General features: G+C 50.1%; 9 protein-coding genes across 9 annotated transcripts; 4 read left to right on the top strand and 5 right to left on the bottom strand.

Annotated features, from left to right (window-relative positions):
* Window positions 1-85: 85 nt before the first annotated feature.
* BDV37DRAFT_241476 (cohesin subunit SMC1) lies at window positions 86-4,640 on the bottom strand. The gene is made up of 6 exons (XM_032081188.1): window positions 4,473-4,640; window positions 4,323-4,416; window positions 1,297-4,270; window positions 938-1,245; window positions 504-870; window positions 86-435 (listed from the first exon to the last, which is right to left on the bottom strand). The coding sequence occupies exons 1-6, from the start codon at window positions 4,501-4,503 to the stop codon at window positions 418-420; spliced, it is 3,792 nt and encodes a 1,263-aa protein (XP_031944615.1). The 5' UTR covers window positions 4,504-4,640; the 3' UTR covers window positions 86-417.
* A 56-nt stretch (window positions 4,641-4,696) lies between these two features.
* On the bottom strand, window positions 4,697-6,132 carry BDV37DRAFT_241475 (uncharacterized protein). Its single transcript, XM_032081187.1, has one exon. It carries the CDS (start codon window positions 5,831-5,833, stop codon window positions 4,964-4,966), a length of 870 nt encoding a protein of 289 aa, XP_031944614.1. The 5' UTR covers window positions 5,834-6,132; the 3' UTR covers window positions 4,697-4,963.
* A 1-nt stretch (window position 6,133) lies between these two features.
* pdx1 (putative pyruvate dehydrogenase complex component Pdx1) lies at window positions 6,134-7,455 on the top strand. The gene is made up of 2 exons (XM_032081186.1): window positions 6,134-6,453; window positions 6,566-7,455. Exons 1-2 carry the CDS (start codon window positions 6,375-6,377, stop codon window positions 7,357-7,359), a joined length of 873 nt encoding a protein of 290 aa, XP_031944613.1. The 5' UTR covers window positions 6,134-6,374; the 3' UTR covers window positions 7,360-7,455.
* A 687-nt stretch (window positions 7,456-8,142) lies between these two features.
* BDV37DRAFT_241468 (uncharacterized protein) lies at window positions 8,143-8,995 on the bottom strand (the record flags this gene model as incomplete). Its single annotated transcript, XM_032081185.1, has 2 exons — window positions 8,978-8,995; window positions 8,143-8,904 (listed from the first exon to the last, which is right to left on the bottom strand). The coding sequence occupies exon 2, from the start codon at window positions 8,409-8,411 to the stop codon at window positions 8,145-8,147; it is 267 nt and encodes an 88-aa protein (XP_031944612.1). The 5' UTR covers window positions 8,412-8,904; window positions 8,978-8,995.
* A 20-nt stretch (window positions 8,996-9,015) lies between these two features.
* On the top strand, window positions 9,016-10,339 carry BDV37DRAFT_241467 (alpha/beta fold hydrolase). The gene has a single exon (XM_032081184.1). It carries the CDS (start codon window positions 9,188-9,190, stop codon window positions 10,250-10,252), a length of 1,065 nt encoding a protein of 354 aa, XP_031944611.1. The 5' UTR covers window positions 9,016-9,187; the 3' UTR covers window positions 10,253-10,339.
* A 177-nt stretch (window positions 10,340-10,516) lies between these two features.
* BDV37DRAFT_241465 (WD40 repeat domain-containing protein) lies at window positions 10,517-13,686 on the bottom strand. The gene is made up of 4 exons (XM_032081183.1): window positions 12,875-13,686; window positions 12,645-12,772; window positions 12,006-12,586; window positions 10,517-11,952 (listed from the first exon to the last, which is right to left on the bottom strand). The coding sequence occupies exons 1-4, from the start codon at window positions 13,201-13,203 to the stop codon at window positions 11,188-11,190; spliced, it is 1,803 nt and encodes a 600-aa protein (XP_031944610.1). The 5' UTR covers window positions 13,204-13,686; the 3' UTR covers window positions 10,517-11,187.
* A 49-nt stretch (window positions 13,687-13,735) lies between these two features.
* BDV37DRAFT_241463 (uncharacterized protein) lies at window positions 13,736-14,429 on the bottom strand. Its single transcript, XM_032081182.1, has one exon. It carries the CDS (start codon window positions 14,372-14,374, stop codon window positions 14,078-14,080), a length of 297 nt encoding a protein of 98 aa, XP_031944609.1. The 5' UTR covers window positions 14,375-14,429; the 3' UTR covers window positions 13,736-14,077.
* Window positions 14,430-15,179: 750 nt separating this feature from the next.
* Window positions 15,180-16,977, top strand: BDV37DRAFT_280198 (M18 family aminopeptidase; the record flags this gene model as incomplete). Its single annotated transcript, XM_032086509.1, has 6 exons — window positions 15,180-15,255; window positions 15,321-15,382; window positions 15,432-15,533; window positions 15,614-15,749; window positions 15,802-15,894; window positions 15,950-16,977. 6 exons carry the CDS (start codon window positions 15,180-15,182, stop codon window positions 16,975-16,977), a joined length of 1,497 nt encoding a protein of 498 aa, XP_031944608.1.
* A 465-nt stretch (window positions 16,978-17,442) lies between these two features.
* On the top strand, window positions 17,443-18,524 carry BDV37DRAFT_280197 (DSC4 family protein; the record flags this gene model as incomplete). The annotated part of the gene is made up of 2 exons (XM_032086508.1): window positions 17,443-17,657; window positions 17,747-18,524. 2 exons carry the CDS (start codon window positions 17,443-17,445, stop codon window positions 18,522-18,524), a joined length of 993 nt encoding a protein of 330 aa, XP_031944607.1.
* Between the last annotated feature and the right edge of the window lie 54 nt (window positions 18,525-18,578).

Here is an 18,578-nt window from a genome sequence, read left to right as displayed (position 1 = left end):
GAAACGTCCACGTTATGCTCCGGATGAAATCCAATACAAGGACCCAGGCCCTCCACGCAACGCAGTCCGTGCCTTTCTTATGCCACGGGAGGGTCCAAACTATTGAATATGTACTCAACCGGTCGGTAAATGTTCATGTCAACAAAAGTGGAGACTGCCAGGCTTTTAAGGGGCAAAACTGCGGTTTTGGGGGCTCGGTAGGGAGTATGAAATCAATGGACAGATTAGCTTCGCTACTGTGCACTGCCACTGTACATCAAAGAAAGCAAATCAATTGCCTACAGCGAACCATTATTCCGTTGCAAGAACCACTAGTATCGTAGCTATGAACCACGAGAGAAAGAATATCAAGAACTATTCTACATATCATCAAGAAAGGACTGTTTCCTTGGTGGCGATCATACCAGTCCGAGTCGTCTAATTATATTTCCGGAGCTGCAAGAGGAACCAAAGTCAATCGCCGCGCCACATGTCAATAGAGGGGAAAGAAAGGCGAAACTCACATCAAGGGTCAAGGATTTACTGCTGTTCTCAGTCTGATCTCGGTAAATTCCAACCAAGGCCTCACTGTTCTGGAAGAGACCAGTCTTCAAACTGATGACGATAAACTGCATACCCGGAGCAGCGTGATCATGAATGTAGTTCGCAATCCGAGCGACATTAGTGTTGTCGAGGGCAGCATCAACTTCGTCCAGCACGAAGAATGGCGATGGCTGGTACGAATGGATGGCAAACAGGAGAGCCAACGCTGCCATGGTTTTCTCTCCACCAGAGAGGTGCTCCATGTCTCGGAAACGCTTAAGCGGCGGCATGGCATGGTATTTGATACCATCAAGATATGGCTCATCTGAATCTTCGATGTCCAGATACCTATCGAGTGGTAATATCTCATCAGCATAGGCGCAGAATAACTACATACGAAATCCTCGTAACTTACGCTTGTCCACCTAATGGATAGTTGCTACTCTTTGTCAAGTCGCGGTAGATGGGCTGGATTTGCTCCGATATGTGAGTGAACGCCTTGTTGAATAGCTCTGATCGCTGGCGCATCACTTCCTCGAAGTCCTCCTTGGTCTTTCGAGCGTGTTTTCGCGACTCTTCAAAGTCCTTCTCTGTGCTTCGGAGTTTATTCTCGACACTCTCCAACCGTTCCATTGCACGGGTATTCGGAGCCATCTTGTCGAGCTCACTGTTCAGAGACCGAACTTTATCTAGTAACTCCTCTTCGAGCTTTTCATCGGACTCCTAGGGCGAAGTTAGTATGTATTCTGGAACAGCATAGGGAGCAGAGCCCACCTCTTTGAGTGTTTCGCCGAGAGAGTCGAAATCAACCTCAATACCATAGTCCTGAACCGTGAAAGCGCCATCAGTGCCACCGTTGGCATCTTCATCAACATCCATTGCGTCCGGATCGGCTGCTTGGACAAGCTCATCAATAGGGAGCTGGTCTAGAGGGTTTGATCCCTCGCTCAAAGGGAGGTCAATATCCTCAAGTTTGCAGCGCCGAAGAAGAGCGTATCGGCTGGATGAGTTACGCTGGATCTCTGTTTCCAATGCATTCATGTTCTTCAATGTAGCTTCCACATCTTTGCTGCGCCTTTGAAGCTCTCTACGATGTTGTGTGAGGTTTTCAGCAGATTGCGCGTAAGATTCCTTCTGCTGCTCGAGACGCTCGCGAAGAATTTCGAGTTCCGCATTATACTCGTCGAGTTGGTTACGGATGCGCTCTTGTTCTTCTTTGAGCTCTTCAATCATATCTTGATCACGCTGGTGTTGAGTCTGCAGACTGGCAATCCGATCAAGAGTGGCCTGAAGACGCTGCTTCTCAAAACTGAGCTGATTCTCAATTCTGCTCTTTTGGGTAGTAAATTCAAGCTTCTTCTGGGCAGCCTCTTCATGCAAGGAGCCCTGTTGAACTTCATATTCACGAATGTTGCTGTAGCCAAGACGCTTGCAGAATTTACGATAGACCTCATCTTCAACATTGCTGACGGTTTCCTGGGATGTCGCGATGGTCTGTTCAAGCTCCGCAAGCTCTTCTTGCTTCTCCACGTACTTGGGCCTCACCTCCTCGAGCTGGCGCTTGACGAAGTCCAATTCACTGTGCTTGCTTTGAAGGTTCCTCTCAAGCGCCTTAAGCTCCTCTTGGGCATACGCCAAGCGCTGTTCAAGACCAACCAGCTCTCCTTGCAGCGTTTCCTCTTCGGTACCCCGACGATGGCCCTTGGGCAGATTGGCAAGGTCGGCCATCAATTTGTCCTTGAGCTTGAATAGATTCTCTACCTCGGAATCTTCCCAGCGCTTCGAATTCTGCTGAGGGCCTCGGCCACCAGTCATCAAACCACCCTTGTGGATAACTGTACCGTCGAGAGTAACGGCCTTTGCATCCACATGTTTTTCGTAGCAGAGATACTTGGCTGTCGCCAAGTCATCACACACAATGGCGTTTCCGCATGCATAGCTGATAGCTCTGGCCACAGAGTCATCATAATCCACTGTTTCAATTGCTGGCCGCATTCCTCTGTGCATTCCCTTCAGGTTAGAATTGAATGCCTTAACTTGGATAGTCTCCAGAGGAATAAAGGTAGCCTGGCCGGCTCTCTGATCACGAAGATGTTGGATACATTCCTTGGCAGTCTTCTCGTTATCGACAACAATCGCATCAAAGTGGCGTCCAAGAACAGTGCTCACAGCGTCAGCGTATTTTTTCTGTTTCGGCTTGCATAGGTCACTGACACGGCCTTTCACGCCAGGAAAGATACGCTTCAGGGTCGAGATCAGCTCCTTTGTTCTGATCTCCCTTTCAGTCTGCTTCTTGCCGTCATCAGCTTCAAGAAGTTTCTTTAAGACAACCTGGAGCTTCTCCTCAAGTTCAGTCCTCATCTGCGAAACACGCAGCCGTTCGGAAGTGAGTGCGTTCAACTCCTTCTTCTTGCGTTCGATATCTTTAGATGTAGTTTTGACCGTTTCCTTGATAGACGATTTACGCTCAGTCAAGGAGCTTGTATCTGATTCTAAGGTCTTGAGCTGCCACTCGGTGCTTTCGAATTTGCTTTTCAGGCTGTTGTAGGCTTCGGCGTCAGTCTTCATTTGGCGTCGTAAGTTGTCAAGGTTCAACTGCTCTGCAGATGATCGCTTGTTGACTTCCTCTTTAAGTTTGTTGTATTCTTGCTGATCAGCCTCGCTCAGTTGAACGCCTTGTTTGGTCATTGTCTTTTGCCACTCTGTTTCCCACTGGGATTGGGCCTTTTCAATGACCTTAAGGTCTTTCTCGAGCCGCTTGGCATTGGCTGATTGCGAGTCTCGCTCCTTGCCAATCTCCGCGATGCGAGAGGCAAACCGCTCTACCTTTTTCATAGTAATGTCGACTTTCTCGTCAATCGGAACCAATTCATTAGCGGCTTCCTCGATATCCTTCTCTTTCTTCGTGATATTCTTCTCAGCCTTTGCTACCTCTCGACCAACACCCGCGTGCTCCTTCTTAGCATCCTCGACATTCTTTTCGTATTTCTCAACACCACGGCGGTATTCCTTCAATTCATCTTGGTACTTCAAAATCTCTGCACTGGAATCGTCGATCATGCGCTGGAAATGGAAGAGCTTCCAGAGGATGTGAGTGATGATAGCTTGGTCGCGCTCCTCCGCTTTACGGGCATAATTCTCGGCTTCCCGCTTCTGTTCTTGGTATTGCTTGATCTCGGAATTGATGGCTCGCCGACGGTTGAGTTGGACTGTCTGTTGCTCCGCAGCCTCCTCTGCTTCTGCTTTGAGACGTTCGTACTCGGCCTTGTATTCCAGACTTCCAGAAATCTGCTCAATCAACCGGGTAAGATCCTTCGGTGACTGCGACGCAATCGCCTCCACATCACCCTGGAAGACCAAGAAGTTGCGCGCCCTAATCAAGATATTCTCCGCCTCAAGCGCCTCATTATATTGCTGCGCGGTCACGATACGGTTGTTGATACGGTATTCACTGACTCCCTGGCTCGTAATCGATCGTCGCCATTGCTGCTCCTCGCCGGCATCGTCCTCGTAGACTGCCATAACCCAAGCCGTTTTAGGATCCTTCGATCCGCTGGGGTCTTGTGATTGTTCTCCATCAACTCCATCTTCTGCGTGATCCTGTCCGTTTGGTTCTTCATCGATGACATTACCATCGGCATCAAGTTTCGAGGTGCGCAGGACACGGCCGCGGTAGACAAGATCGCGAAGGTTCGTAGATCGCAAGTGGGAAGACTTGATTCCTAGCACAAAGGAAATAGCATCCATCCTGATATGGTCAGCGCACGTACGTTTCCAGTCGGGCATACGGAGAAGCGCACGAGTTGGACTTTCCGGACCCGTTAGGGCCGATAATAGATGTGAAATAGGCATCGCCGAAAAGAAGGGTATGGTGTCCCTTGTAAGATTTGAAGTCTGTGTGCCAGTCAGCAATCAAGTGTGGATCATGGCCTTCTGAAAGCGCTGCATACTAAAAAGCTCGAGCCTGATGAGCTTCCCCATCTTGCGGCAAGGCAGTCGCTTTTCGGCGACCGCGGTTGCAAGTCTGGAAAGATAAAGCGAAGCGTTGAGAACTGCCTCAGGCGACCCAGAGACACTGGGGTAAATAATAACTGACCGTCGGGTGTTTGGAGGGGCCCGCGCGATAGTGATCTGGAAGTCGCGTCACAGAACAATTAGGAGGACGCGCCGGGAGGTCACGTGCAACGAACAATACAACCATATCGTCTTTATTTCTTTTCATTCGCTTAGACTATGCTCGGTACTGCTACATTTTGTAGAAGAATTGGTTTTATTTATACATGGGAATCTGTTGTACAAGGACAGATCGAGACGCTTCATCAGTTCAGGATGCAAAAAGGCCCCAATCAAGGGGACCAAGAACAGTAACAGTATTAGACGTTTTCAGAATGAACGTCACAATCGGCTGGCTCACAGAGGGCCAACTTGATCACCCAGTCATCTAACGCCTGTAGGTGACCGGGTTGCCAATCACAAGAAAGTCCTGCGATACAAATCCCGCAGAATCCATCCGCATAACACCTTTTTGACCTTCCACTTCCAAGAGGATGAAGTCTTCTTGTGTGAATAACTGCCGGACAGATCGGAATAGTTTCCAAAGGAGCATACTCGTCTTCTTCAAAGGCGCCTTGAAGAAGCTTGTGTTCCCATTTTGAGCGGCCTCTGCATGCTGCATGCGAGCCACAGAGTCGTGCGTCACAACCAGCCGACGAGAAAACGCTATTTGATGAGGTAAAGCATCGAACTCAAATGGCTTCCTGAAAGGGATGAAGCTCCGAACAGTAAAGCGGAGATGGGTCTGTCCGTTAGATTGAACGGCATTGACTGCTTTGATCAGCCGTCCAGTTTTGAAAAGGAACACGGTACCCATGACACTCATCATGACACAGATACCGCCAAAGAGAGCCTGCTGCCACATTGGGAGAGGTATTATCGGATCGCGAAAGACAACATTAGAGTTGTACACGGAGTAAGCGAAGCAAAATGCTGAAATGCCGTAGGCGCCTAGAACATAGCTGCGATGCGATGGCGCTTGGAAAAGTAACACCTGCCCTTCTTTGGCGACCTTTCGTTCTAATTTTCCGAAACCCTCTGCTCGTCGTCCAGCAAATTTCAGACTTTGCTCGGTTTGTGGAGACGCTTTGAATTGGGGAGGGTTATATTGGGGCTTGGTTTTAACTGCGGCCTTTGTTCGAGCAGCGCTTGAAGTGAAGTATCTCCATGTTGGGCTTGATACCGACGATCCGGGGGTCATAAAGGTCCTGGGACATTGCGGCGAGAATGCCCTGAAAGCAAAAGATCTTGCAAACATTATGGTGCCTAGTTCAAGGCACCCGGTTAATTAGCATTAGAATACGTAGAAGGATCAAATACGAGGTGGAAATCGCTGAATGCCGGGTGGGCATTGGGCTCCGACAATCCATACAATCTAGAGCAAGGCAATTGCAAGGCACGCATAGGAAAAATGAACTTACCGATAGTTCAATGGAGAACTCCGATAGCTCTCAGCAACAGTGACGGACTAGAATCCGGTGCTCTCCGCGGCAGAAAAATGTTCCCGTCCGGGCGGCCGGTGAAGCTCCCAACAACCTCAACGTCTTTACAAGGTCGGTCTCAGCTTTTGCAGTAAAATCCAGCGTTTATGTCTTCTTACAATTAGCTTTAGATCGCGATATCGCCTCGAGTCACACGATCCACTTGGGATTCCGTGCGGCCCCGTTGACGTGGTAGTGGGTTCTTGATCGTTCCTGTCCCTAGTCCGCCGAATCCAATTACAGCGCCACGGGAGTATCATACGACCGGAGAAAGCACACGACCCAGATTTCATAAAGGGTGATCTTGTATATCCAGAAATGGCCTCCAGCTTCACTTTGCGTCAGATTCCGGCCGTGGTCGCCAGACGGCAACCACGCGTACTCGGTACCACAAGACGTAAGTTGCCCGCGGGATATCCAAATGAGGGAGATGCTTTCGCAAAGGTGCTTGGAGTATATACACCTTCTGGGACATGTACGCTGACATCGCATTTGACCGCATTATCTAGGCCTAGCATCTTCTTCTGCCGTTCAGACCCAGAACCCCGCCTACCCGCTGTACCCATCCGTTATCCAGCTCCTTCACGAGAAAGGTATTCCCGAATCGGAAGTTTCGAAGATCCCGGCGTCTGGTCCCAAGGGCCGTCTTCTCAAGGGCGATGTGCTCGCCTACCTCGGCTCTATCCCAGCTGATTATCCCGCTACCCAGCAAGTCCGGTTTGATAAGCTTGCCCACCTCGATCTGAGCAACATCAAGATCGCCGCGCCGCCCAGGCCCGCTGAGCCACAGCCAGTGGCCGAGCCAGTTGCTAGACCTCCACCAACTACCTCCGTAGCCGTCTCGATTTCCCTGGCTACTGTTCTGTCCGTCCAGAAGAAGATCCAAGAGACTTTGGGGGTTAACGTGCCTCTTGCGACATTCCTCGCCCGTGCTACCGACCTAGCCAACGACGACCTTCCCCGTTCGTCTCGCGAGAAGCAGTCCGCCGACGAGCTATTCGATGAGGTTCTCGGCGCAAAGCCCATTCAAACATCCCGGGGCGATTATGTTCCTGAGTTGAACGCAGTGGAGGCGCCCTCCGTCGTTCAGCCGGCCAAACCCGTTAAGGAAGACATCATCGATATTCTCAGCGGCAAGGCCTCCAAGGCTGCTTCCCGGCCCTCAGTGGTGGAGCCTCCGGCTGGTAGCGCCGCCAATGTCTTCAGTCTGACTGTTCCTGTTGAAGAAGAAAAGAGGGCTAGGGTTTTCTTGGACCGTGTCAAGGCTCTTTTGACGGTTGAGCCTGGAAGGCTAGTTCTATAAATCTCCAATCCATCTTGTGAGTTCTAAGAGAATGTGTAGGACTATGTCATCGGATCATGTGGGCTAATCTTCCATAACCAGTGTAGCATAAGTAATGAATCGGTCTCAATAGGGTTTGGGACGTATCTCCAATCTAGAGATCATCGGAGGCTGTGTTTTTATATCATATATACACCTATACGAACCGGAATTTTTCTACTGAACTGAACTAAATTTCCTCTGTCTGGATGCCACTGCTTTAGTATGGGTACATAGCGCAGTGTGAGCATAGTGCATCATAGACTGTAGCTCGGTGGGTATTCAGTGGCTACCCTAGTATTCCATGGCCATGAAAATCTGCCCACACCCCAATAATGCGAAGCAGGAAAGGAGCTGGTGGAGGACCAGTCGTCTTCTATGCGGAGACGTCTTTTTTCCCAAAAGACATATGTTTCGAATAAATGTAGTTTATCTGTTATTCTTTCTTCTAAGCGTGCCATGAACTTCTTGAAAGCGGGAACTCGGCTTTGCCGCTGCATAGTTAGGGCTGGTCCTTTTTCGAACCTTCAGTTGTTTTTCTTGTGGTAAAGATGTAATAATTGCATTGTTATATCCAATGTAGTTTCTTAGGGGTTCTCGGCAGGGTAAAACTGGATAATTCGCTATGCTCATGGTATACAAGCCCCACTTCATATGGTATCTACATTTCATACAACCCGCCCGCCTGTAGCGAAGCCAGAGTGTTACAATATGAGCTCTAAAACGCAAAAGTTTACATAAACACATACAGTCCTAATTACGGTACGTTAACCAGCTGAGAGACAACCTTCATAACCTATGTAGTATTGATCGGAATGATCTTGGGGGATCGTCCACCAGTCGGAGTGAACTTTCGCCAGAATCGCCTCAATCTCTGCCACCTCTTCATCCGGGGTACCGATAAGCTTGCTGTTCTCCTTCACTCGCTCCGCTGTTGTCGCACCGGAAATTAGAATAATAGCTGGCATCCTCGGACGCCTTGATAGCATTCTCGTCCAGTTGATTTGGAAGTTCAGAACGATTTTTACCAGCATCTTCCGGATGCATCTCCAGGTGCCGTTTCAGGAGTACAAGAGTATTGTAATCAGGGGATCCATGAACTCGGCGCCATTCCAACAGTCATCTGGAGTCACAAGGATTTCTGGTGAGACGGTGGCGTCGCTCGCCAAGTCAATCCCATTATTCCCAAGCCAATGGGGTCTACTTGCCAACAATCTCGGGCATCTGTGTCCAGTGAGGTGCACGCTGACGAAACGTTGAAGTCGCTGCAATTTGTGATGGTGGGTTTCAATACCACATTGACGGCCATGTCCTCGTTTTTGAATCTCAGAGAGACCCCCAATTCAGCACCAGAGCGAGGAGTTACCGGCGTTGAGTAGGAGCTGCGTAACCGCGATGTTTAATCGCGAGAGATTGACATCCATTCCCGGTCAGCAAGGCCAACGAAGTATTGGCGTCAGCAGGGGGGCAGGACATGACAAGACTGATTTATGGAGAGTGACTCGTAACAATAATTGCCATAGTAATCTAATCGGTGGTGTGCACTTAATAAGAAGGTGTATTGGGTCATGTTTCACGATTCAGCGGGGGAAGTGCTTACCTAGTAATTAGTACTACTATAGCTTTAAATATCTCACCCCACCTGATCGCCCCCATTTTAACCATCCCCAAGACTCCTGACCGTTGAGGAGACAACACCTAAATAGCCTCCTGTGTTTACGGCCATCAAACAAGCAACGCAGAACGACCGACGTTTCCACAGATCCACGGGAATCTGGACTCCCGATTGAAAATACGGCCACCTATCACCATGGTAGCCATCACAGACCACAATGTCGTCTACGCAGACGACAAAAAGATCCACTACCTTGCGGCAGGCCCTGTAAATGGCCCTCTGGTTCTCTTCATCCATGGCTGGCCAGGCACCGCGATCACCTGGAAGGCACAAATTGAATCCTTCGCATCCGTGGGATTCCGCGCCATTGCTCCTGATATGCCAGGATACGGGCAGTCGACTGCCCGCCGCGTGGCCGACGACTACTGTCAAGAGGCCATCGTGGAGGGCATGATGGCTTTGCTAGCCGACACCGGCCGCGATGCAGCGATCTGGGTTGGCCACGACTGGGGTGCGGGCGTGACGTCTTCCGTCGCGACGCAACACCCGGAGGTGGTTAAAGCGCTGGTGAACCTGTCTGTGCCATTCCATACTATCGAGCGCGGCTGGCAGGGTTTCCTTCCCTTTGTGAACCGCGATCTCTACCCAGCGGACGAATACGAGTTCGGACAGTGGGACTATATGAAGAACTGGGAGGAGAACTTCGAAAAGACCGTTGAATGGTTCGACAGTGACATTGCAGGATATTGCAAGGCTTCGTTGCAGCCGGCCAAGGCCCCGGCTAGCCGTTTTGCCCAGGTGACTGCCAGCGTGCGCAAGGACGGCGGATGGCTGGGCGGAATGCCAAAGCCCCCAAGCGTAGACATGACAGGACCTCCAGTGCTCCCTGCGGAGGTCTTCGATTCGTTTGTGCAGGATATGCAGAGGACTGGCTTCTGGCCCGGATCTGCGTACTACCTGCACCATGCGCGGAACGCGGAATACAACGGGAAGCGTGATGGGAAGCTGGACCAACCAGTTCTGTTTATCCATGATGCCAGAGATGTGGTGTGTGATACCATAACGTCTCGTCTGGCTGATCCAATGAGAGAGGCATGTAGCAATTTGACGGAGGTTACGATCGACGCAGGACACTTTGCGCAATATGAAAAGCCAGAGGAGGTACAGGCTGCCATATTCAGGTTCATTGTGGAAGAGCTGCCGAGTGAGTGGCCTGGATTCTGGACCGCCGGGTATACCAAGAAGAAGTCGGTTCTGTGAGCTATATCATACTGGGAACTTCTGTCGTGTCTGAAGTATATTAGGATTTGACTAGAACCCAATTCAATTAAGTTTTGGTTGCAGAAACCTTGGTATGATACTTAGATAAGGTTGTTCTGGTTAAGTTCGATTGGAAGCTTATCGAGTCATTGGCACAAGAACATGATCGGAATGGTGTTGTGTGGAATGAGAAAGAAGATGCTACTTGACTCAGGCTACTGTACTACGACATATATACGCGCGCGCGTCTACTTCATGTCCACATTGACAGGTTTCATTCTTGTTATTCTTCGAACAATGGTCAACACTGCTTCTTCACATGGCAAGTGTCTCCGGAGTGGATGAGACCCTGGAATATAGCGAGCTAAACAACGCCCTGATTTCACAAGTCATCTCATCATCAATCCTGCCAGAAAAGAAAAAGAAGGAGAGAATAAGGTACATATAATGCGATCATGGCAAGATGAGAGTACTCGAGACTTCCCCGCCATATGTCCCAATGAGCAAACGCCACAACCAGCCACCATTCGAAACACCATGAGCGCCGCCGCTTACATTGAGTGCAAGGAGAGATGAAGGGACGGGTAAAATAAGATCGGTTAATGTAAATCAAAAGAAGTGGCGCAGAAACGCAGGCATAGTGGCGAAGGCGCGAACAACACGAATAAGGCCAACGGTACATGACAAAATATGTGATCAAATGCTGGGACACCAGCGCCTCGCAAATAAGCGCCTGTCAAATGCCGTAAACCCACAAAATGCGAGAGATGCCAATTAAACCCTGATAACCCTGCCCCGGACCGACCAAGGATATACCCAGGATTGAAACAACGCCAGATTCCGTGAACGCCGTGTCTAATGCATATCGAAAGCCCTTTGCAGGGTATGTTAAAGATGCCGTAGCACTAAGGTCATCAAATATATCGATCGTAATATCATCGAATAGTGCCCCATTCCGCCAACTTGCTGCCTTCACGCCCCTGGTCTCTCCCGGACCTCTTGTTAAAGATCTTCCAAAACCTCAGAGTTTCATCACCGGCGCCCGTAACTACCGTTTGGCCATCGGGGCTCATTGCCAGATACAGGACACGAAACGTATGTCCCGTCAATGATACGATCTGTTCCATACGTGGATACTTCCAGATCACAATCTGATTCTGACTGTAACCGTGTGTGCTGATGATTTCGTCGGAATTTTTCGACCAGGCTAGGTTGCAGACTTGACTCCCCGTGTCAACTTCCTTGATCAAAGATCCAGTTGAGGTATTCCAGAACTTGATAGTCCGATCGGCCGTTCCACCGCCCGAAGCAAGTAAATGATGCTGATGAGGTGACCAAGTAATCGCTTTGACCGCCGCAGTGTGGTCAGAAAATCGATAGAGGGGTGTTTCGTTTAATTTATCCCACACCAAGAGTTTGTTGTCGTTACCACCTGAGGCCAACTGACCGTCTTCTGTATTCCATCGGAGACCACAGACTTCTTGCTTATGGCCAGAAAGTCGCCGGAGATACTGATCTGGAGAACGGACATCTCGGTGATAGATGAGGCGATCTCGCGAGCCGGATGTAAGGATATGATCATTCCAAGCCAGGGCACCTACACGATTGGTATGGCCAATCATCGTTCGAAGACGGCGACAGCGCTCCGCATCCCAGATCTGTACAAGTCCCTTCCCAGTCCCTATAGCGAGGTGTGTACCCTGTGTCTCCGTTAGTCCCCGCGCCAATGCAGAGATATACTTTAATGACTCACCCTTTGAATCCAGTTCACACTTGTGACGGTGTCGTCTCTTAGTTCACATAACTTCGTCACTGATCCGCTTTGCGAATTCCACATATAGACGGAGTTTCCAAGGCCAACACCTAAAACGTTACTACTCCCCCAGTCCACCAGATTTAGATAGAAATCATCTTGCAAGTCAGGTGCGTCCAGTACTTTGTATGGGACTTTATTGACATAACGTGGTTGTTTGCGAGGGGTCTCAAGGATGCGCTGACTGTCATAGCGGATCGGTGACAAACTGTAGAGCTCTGATCGAACGTTGAGGTTGGGGCCATGTTGACTCCGGGGGGTTTTAGAAGGGGTGGGATGTCCAGATCCACGTGGAGAGGCGTAGTTGAAAAGGTTCTTGTGGGGTGTCGACGGTGTTATGCTTGCTGGAGGAAGATTTGACACATGCGACGGAGGGGTATGGGAGCGAGTTTTTTCATTGATACCATTACCGAGGCCCAGCAAAGGATCCGGGGATAATGAGTCCAGGTCAGCTTGTGGGACAGTATTACCAAACAGCTCGCTCCGCAGTACTCGCGAGTACATCCTGTTTGCTTCCTCCGCTGGAAATGATGTTAGCCGAAGTTTCATTGTATAAGCGTGGAGAAGGTACGGACTGACTTTTTTGAAAATGAAGCTCTGAATGCGGCGCACGCTTTTTCGATTTCGAAGGAGTAGAGGGACACCCGTCCTCGTGGAGCAAACTGTAGGTTGCTTGGAGATCTTGCCCCTCCCGATTCGGGATGAATCTATACAGAAGTTTAGTAATAAGTCGATCGGACACCCTAGGCTAGGCGCAGAAGAACCGTAGGACGACGGTGGGCTATTATGGGGGAATTTTCGTTACTGACCTGTCGCCATATACCCGCTGCCTCTTTCGACTGGGACTGGTCCCGGGTGTTCTCTCGCGGGGGCGCCCAGCGTCCTCGAAGTCCTTCAAAGCTTTCGCAAGCGCATCCGGGTCGATAGCCTCCGATCCACTTCGACTTTTCTGTTGCCTGCCTAGCGTATCAGGATAGAAAATGGTCTTTTTCGATGGCATGCTGGGCGGCGTCCTTGACCCAGGCGGGGATGCGAGGTTCAATGCATTGGCGGCACTTCCGGATGGTTTCGCACGTGAAGCATTTCTTGTTGCGCTGCGGGTGGCAACCGTATTTGTGTCGTGGATGTGGTCGCCCATCCTTCTGGCGGGGTGGTTGATCTCGCCTGGTTCAAATGGCGGTCGAAGGAGGGATGGACTTTGGCCAGCCGGGGTAATGCGACAATCGCCAATGTCGGATCGCAAATTGTATGGTGGTATATAGAAGGTCAATTGTGAAAGCGCTCGTGAGATGGTAGATTAGGAAGATGCTTTGTGTTTCTTGTCAGTCGGATCGCTTCAAGGCGCTTGTCTGGTGAATGAATCTGTTGACGATAGCCAAACCCTTCTCCGCTCCGAGCAATAATCCAGACCAACTAGAAGTCAGGCGGCTTGAGAGAGCGACGATAGGTAAATAAATAGTATCTCTCACCAGACTTGGTGCTGATTGAAGATATTCAAGCAACTTGTGGAGGTCATTTGAGACGGACCCGACCACCGTCTGGTGAGGAATGGGATGTTGAAACAGCGCTGAGGGTTGGATCCAAGGGCTGGTGATGGGGCCCTCTTGGGGTGACGGAGTTTCGAAGGGGAATCCCTCCCAGTCACGCGTCGGCTGCGCTAAGCCTATCTGGGTCGTAGGTGGCCGTCACGTATTTTTTACCCTCTTGGGCTCGACTTTCTTTCGCTTTCAGTTTGTCTCATATTATTGTTCTTGGCTCAAATCGAGAAGAGACCGAGCTTTCACTTATGTCGTTGGTCGGTAGTCTGTTCAATTTGATCCGCTGTGGTGTTGTATGTAGTCGCCCTCATGTAACCCTGGGACTGATTAGATAGATCATCCCGCGCAACATAGTGCACTGTTACCTGTACTACGGAGAACATGCTCTTGTTTACCCCACGACAACTACACTGTTTGCAAAGCCACTCAGCACGATTCGTACGTCTAATGAACGGCCGCTTTGTCTTTCTTTCTTTAATTCTTATAATTCCTTCTTTCTGATCGAGCGACAAACTCTTGATGGCTCAAAAAAACACGCGACTTGACCGACGCGACCGATGTCATGAATGATTGGATCAGCGTCCATCGATAGCTAATCCAGGTGCCACTTTTTCGGGCTTTCCTCGCGACCGCCTCCATGACACGCGCCCTGAACGCGCGAGGGAAAAGCTTGGACCACAGCATGAAGGAGAGTTTCCAGCCAAAGAAACTATCGCTTCTCCCTTTCCGCGTCGATCTCAGTGGACACCTCTGAGCATAACGGCTTTCCATTGTCTCCCATGCTTTTCCCTCTGGTTTCGTGTTCTCAGACAAAATCCTGGCCTCCCTTAATCTACTCCACACACCAAGGGATTGCTGAGCCTCCCCAAGCTCATCAAATCGTCCGTTCACTTGTTATTGTTAATCTTATCGATACTTTAGCCCCAACTAGTCGCCGATGTGCCCCAAACTTGCTGCCCTTTTTTTTATTTCAAGAACCCCTCTATGTCATACTATTCGTTGTCTAATCGCCTATCGAACCGATTCAGGGTTGCTACTATAGAAGCTATGAAGAGACACGTAGAGTATCGAATACATATCGATTTTCTACAAATTCAATCATGACAGGCGCTGCGGTGGACTGTTATAGAGAAGAGGATAAGTTTGACCTGTCATGTTGCAGACATGACTCGGGGAGACACCATGCATTGTTCATGTCTCATGTGAATGGTATATGGCTGCCTGTGCAAGAGAGGGTCTTGAGATGATCCATATCCCGTTCTACATACTGGTCCTGCGCACGATGATTAGGAACCGACCTGTCAAATCCAAAGTCAATCTGACGAGTCCAGTTTTTGGGTACAAGATGAAAAACAGAGTATACTGTGTAGTTATAAGAAATAGAGAGAGTAACAGGATCAGTCTGAATCCAAATTAGGGTTGAGGATGGATCGGGCCCCATAAACCGAAGCTTAGTGCCTTACCGCCAAGACCAGCCATGATCTCATGCCATGAGAAACTCTCGCTGTCTCCGCAATTTCGTCTCCAACCAAAACAACTACGACGGACCTGGATCTAGCTCGCGGGGTACCCAAAAATGACTTCGAAACTCGCCCAAAATCTGAAGCAGCCGGCTCTGGACTTCTTGTCCTTTGTCAATGCCTCCCCCACCCGTAACTAGCCCCCTTGTGATTCGCATTCTTGGTCCAGTGACTGGTCTAACTCGGGTCAAATTCAGCCTTCCACGCTGTCCAATCAGCAAAGGAACTTCTGTCGAAGGCTGGCTTCCAGGAGATCAAGGTATGTGATTCCATCCCAGTGTTGCCGAAAATACTAACTGTGCCTCCAGGAGAAAGATTCTTGGTCTTCCACTTGCCGTCCCGGTGGAAAGTATTACTTGACCCGTAACAGCTCAACCATTGTGGCTTTCGCCATCGGTAAGAAATGGAAGGTACATACACAGAACCCCCCGCACATATCCAGCTTCCCTTCTTCAAGACTGAAAAGACAATATTTACTCATGATAACTAGCCTGGAAACCCGATTTCTATGATCGGTGCCCACACGGACTCTCCTGTGTTGAGAATTAAGCCTGTCAGCAACAAGCGCGGCGAAGGGTTCGTCCAAGTTGGCGTAGAGACATACGGAGGTGGCATTTGGCACACATGTAACGAAGTTGTCTACCCTCTTTCCGTGCGTTGCATACTAATGAGATCTAGGGTTTGACCGTGACTTGGGTGTCGCAGGTCGTGCTATGGTACGGACTGGTGACGGCTCCATTGTGCAGAAGTTGGTCAAAATCGACCGGCCGAGTATGGGCTCTACGTAACATTGACTTGGAAGATATGTGACTGACATATTTCGTAGTTCTCCGGATCCCAACCTTGGCTATCCACCTTGATCGCCAGGAGACTTTTGCTTTCAATAAGGAGACCCAATTGTTCCCTATCGCAGGCCTTGTCGCTGCTGAGCTCAACCGCACTGCCAATTCCACTGCCACCGGTGAAAAGGCCGCGGAAAATGGCGAAACAGAGAAAGGAGACTTCTCTCCACTAAAATCAGTGACCGAGCGTCATCACCCCTACTTGGTGGAGCTTATTGCTGCTGAAGCAGAAGTTGAGCCAGCCGACATCTTGGACTTTGAGATGATCTTGTTCGACACTCAGAAGTCTTGCCTTGGTGGCTTGCTGGAAGAATTCGTCTTCTCGCCCCGCCTGGATAACCTGAACAGCTCGTTCTGTGCCACTGTTGGACTGATCGACTCCGTTGCCGATGCGTCGGCGCTGGACGATGAACCATCCATTCGTCTCATTGCGCTATTCGATCACGAAGAGATCGGCAGCCGTACCGCGCAGGGAGCTGACTCTAATGTGCTTCCGGCAATTATCCGTCGCCTGTCTGTTCTGCCTTCTTCCACGTCTGGCAATGATGACTTGGCTACCGCCTATGAAGAGACTCTGTCGACTTCGTTCCTCCTTTCTGCGGACATGGCTCATGCTATTCATCCTAACTACGCTGCCAAGTACGAGAATGATCACCGACCGGAGATCAACAAGGGTCCTGTGATCAAGATTAACGCCAATGCTCGCTACGCGACGAACTCCCCTGGCATTGTCCTACTTCAGGAGATTGCACGCAAGGCAGCAGAAGACGGTGGGGAAGGCGTCCCTCTCCAGCTTTTCGTCGTTCGCAACGACTCCAGCTGTGGAAGCACAATTGGCCCAATGTTGTCCGCTGCACTCGGTGCTCGCACGCTGGACTTGGGTAACCCACAGCTGAGCATGCACAGTATCCGGGAAACTGGTGGTACATATGATGTTGGACATTCTATTCGGTTGTTCACTAGCTTCTTCAAGCACTACGCGAACACGTCAAAGACGATCTTTGTTGATTGAAGCGTTGGTTACTTATGTAGATAGGTATCTATAGAGTATTCACTATCTATAGTGCTCAGAAATTCCGTTGATGTCAGACCATCGATAAAGTCAATCAAACATTCATCAAAAGTAAGAACATTATTATATGGTGAGAGGTCCCGCAAAAATAAAATCATGGAGGTGTCAGAGGCTTTGACATAGGCAACCATGACAAAGGGCTATGCGATCATCACCAAAGCTACTGAGCGGAGTCGCTATGTGGAGCGTTAAGTGACTGGAGCTCCATCTGGAATTTGGGGGAGCTGGGGCCTTCGGACCGAGAAAGGCCCGCGCACATGACTCCCCATTATCCTCTCCCCGACCATCACAGTCCACCTCGAGGATAGTAGCACCTCACCCTCTTCAGGTCTGCAGTGGCGGCCTCTACCTGTTCGTTCAAACCATCAGTTCATGTAGATGCCATTCATGCCCTCATGACCCCCTATGACAACTCCGGATGTCTATCGAGATGCGGAATACATCGCTGACGTATCCGGCATCCCGCATGGAAGCGTCGCGGACCTCACGGGGCCGCAATCTGGTGATGATGGCCGCTTCAAGAAACTGCAGTCAGCAGCGAAAGTCGCGTTCATCGATCGCTTACTCCGCGATCTCGATATCTTGATTTACTGCCAGCTATCCGCACTGTATTACATGGAGTGAGTCCCGCCAAGCTGTTGGACTGCAGACGTCCCTTCGGGCAAGCCCGCCAAGTGAAGCAGATGCTGACTGGGTTCTGCCTCCGTAGTTGCTCAATCATACTTTTCGCACTCCGGGCTATTGTGCAGCTGATATTCTTCACTCCCAAGGCACCTCCATTTGACCCCACGCGGAATCAACCTTTCATCGGGGCCATCTTCGCCAGTAATGTATTCTGTATGATTCACCACAAGTTTTTCGGTCAGCCGGAGGCTGGAGAAGCAACGAGAGGCTATCTACATGGGGGATTGTTGATAGACTTTATTGGACAAAAAGCTCCCGTCTCGGTAGCCCGGCTTCTACTGTCGGACTTGCTTGTGCTGTTCCTCGACCTGGTGATGCTAGGTCTGATTGTGGAACGGGTGAAGACGACTGAAGCGACTGCGCCCGTATCCACGATACCAGGTGTAATAGAGACACCCAGCGATCAGGATCATGATTCCGAGGAGCGCGGCGTTCTCCGGAGCAGCTCGGCTCAACCCTCTGGCGATGGCATAGAGCTTAGTGAGATACGTCCACGCGATGAACATATGGATCTTAGTACGGACGAGCAACTGGAGCGAACGGAGCTGCTGGCAGATCCTTCAGAAGGCGGACGTATATCTGGTGCCAGGAATAGCCACGCCATGGATGCTTTTGCGTCAGGGGAGGCAGTGATCATGGACCTCGGTATCTTTAATATCATCCGGGATCAATGGCGTTATAGTCCGGCTGTGGCAAGGCGAACTTCTGCTTATATGCCCTCCGACCAGACAGCTACTTTTCTTCGAGAACGCTTTGGATTGCAGGTCAACTCCGAGGGACGCCTTGAGAGAGTAGCGACATGATCCGGGTTACTCCTTTTATCTTGTACGTATTGACCTTGGGTCCATACTGGCTGT

Source organism: Aspergillus pseudonomiae (assembly GCF_009193645.1).
Source record: "Aspergillus pseudonomiae strain CBS 119388 unplaced genomic scaffold BDV37scaffold_12, whole genome shotgun sequence".
Lineage (NCBI taxonomy): Eukaryota > Fungi > Ascomycota > Eurotiomycetes > Eurotiales > Aspergillaceae > Aspergillus > Aspergillus pseudonomiae.
This window is presented reverse-complemented; position numbering and strand designations above follow the sequence as displayed.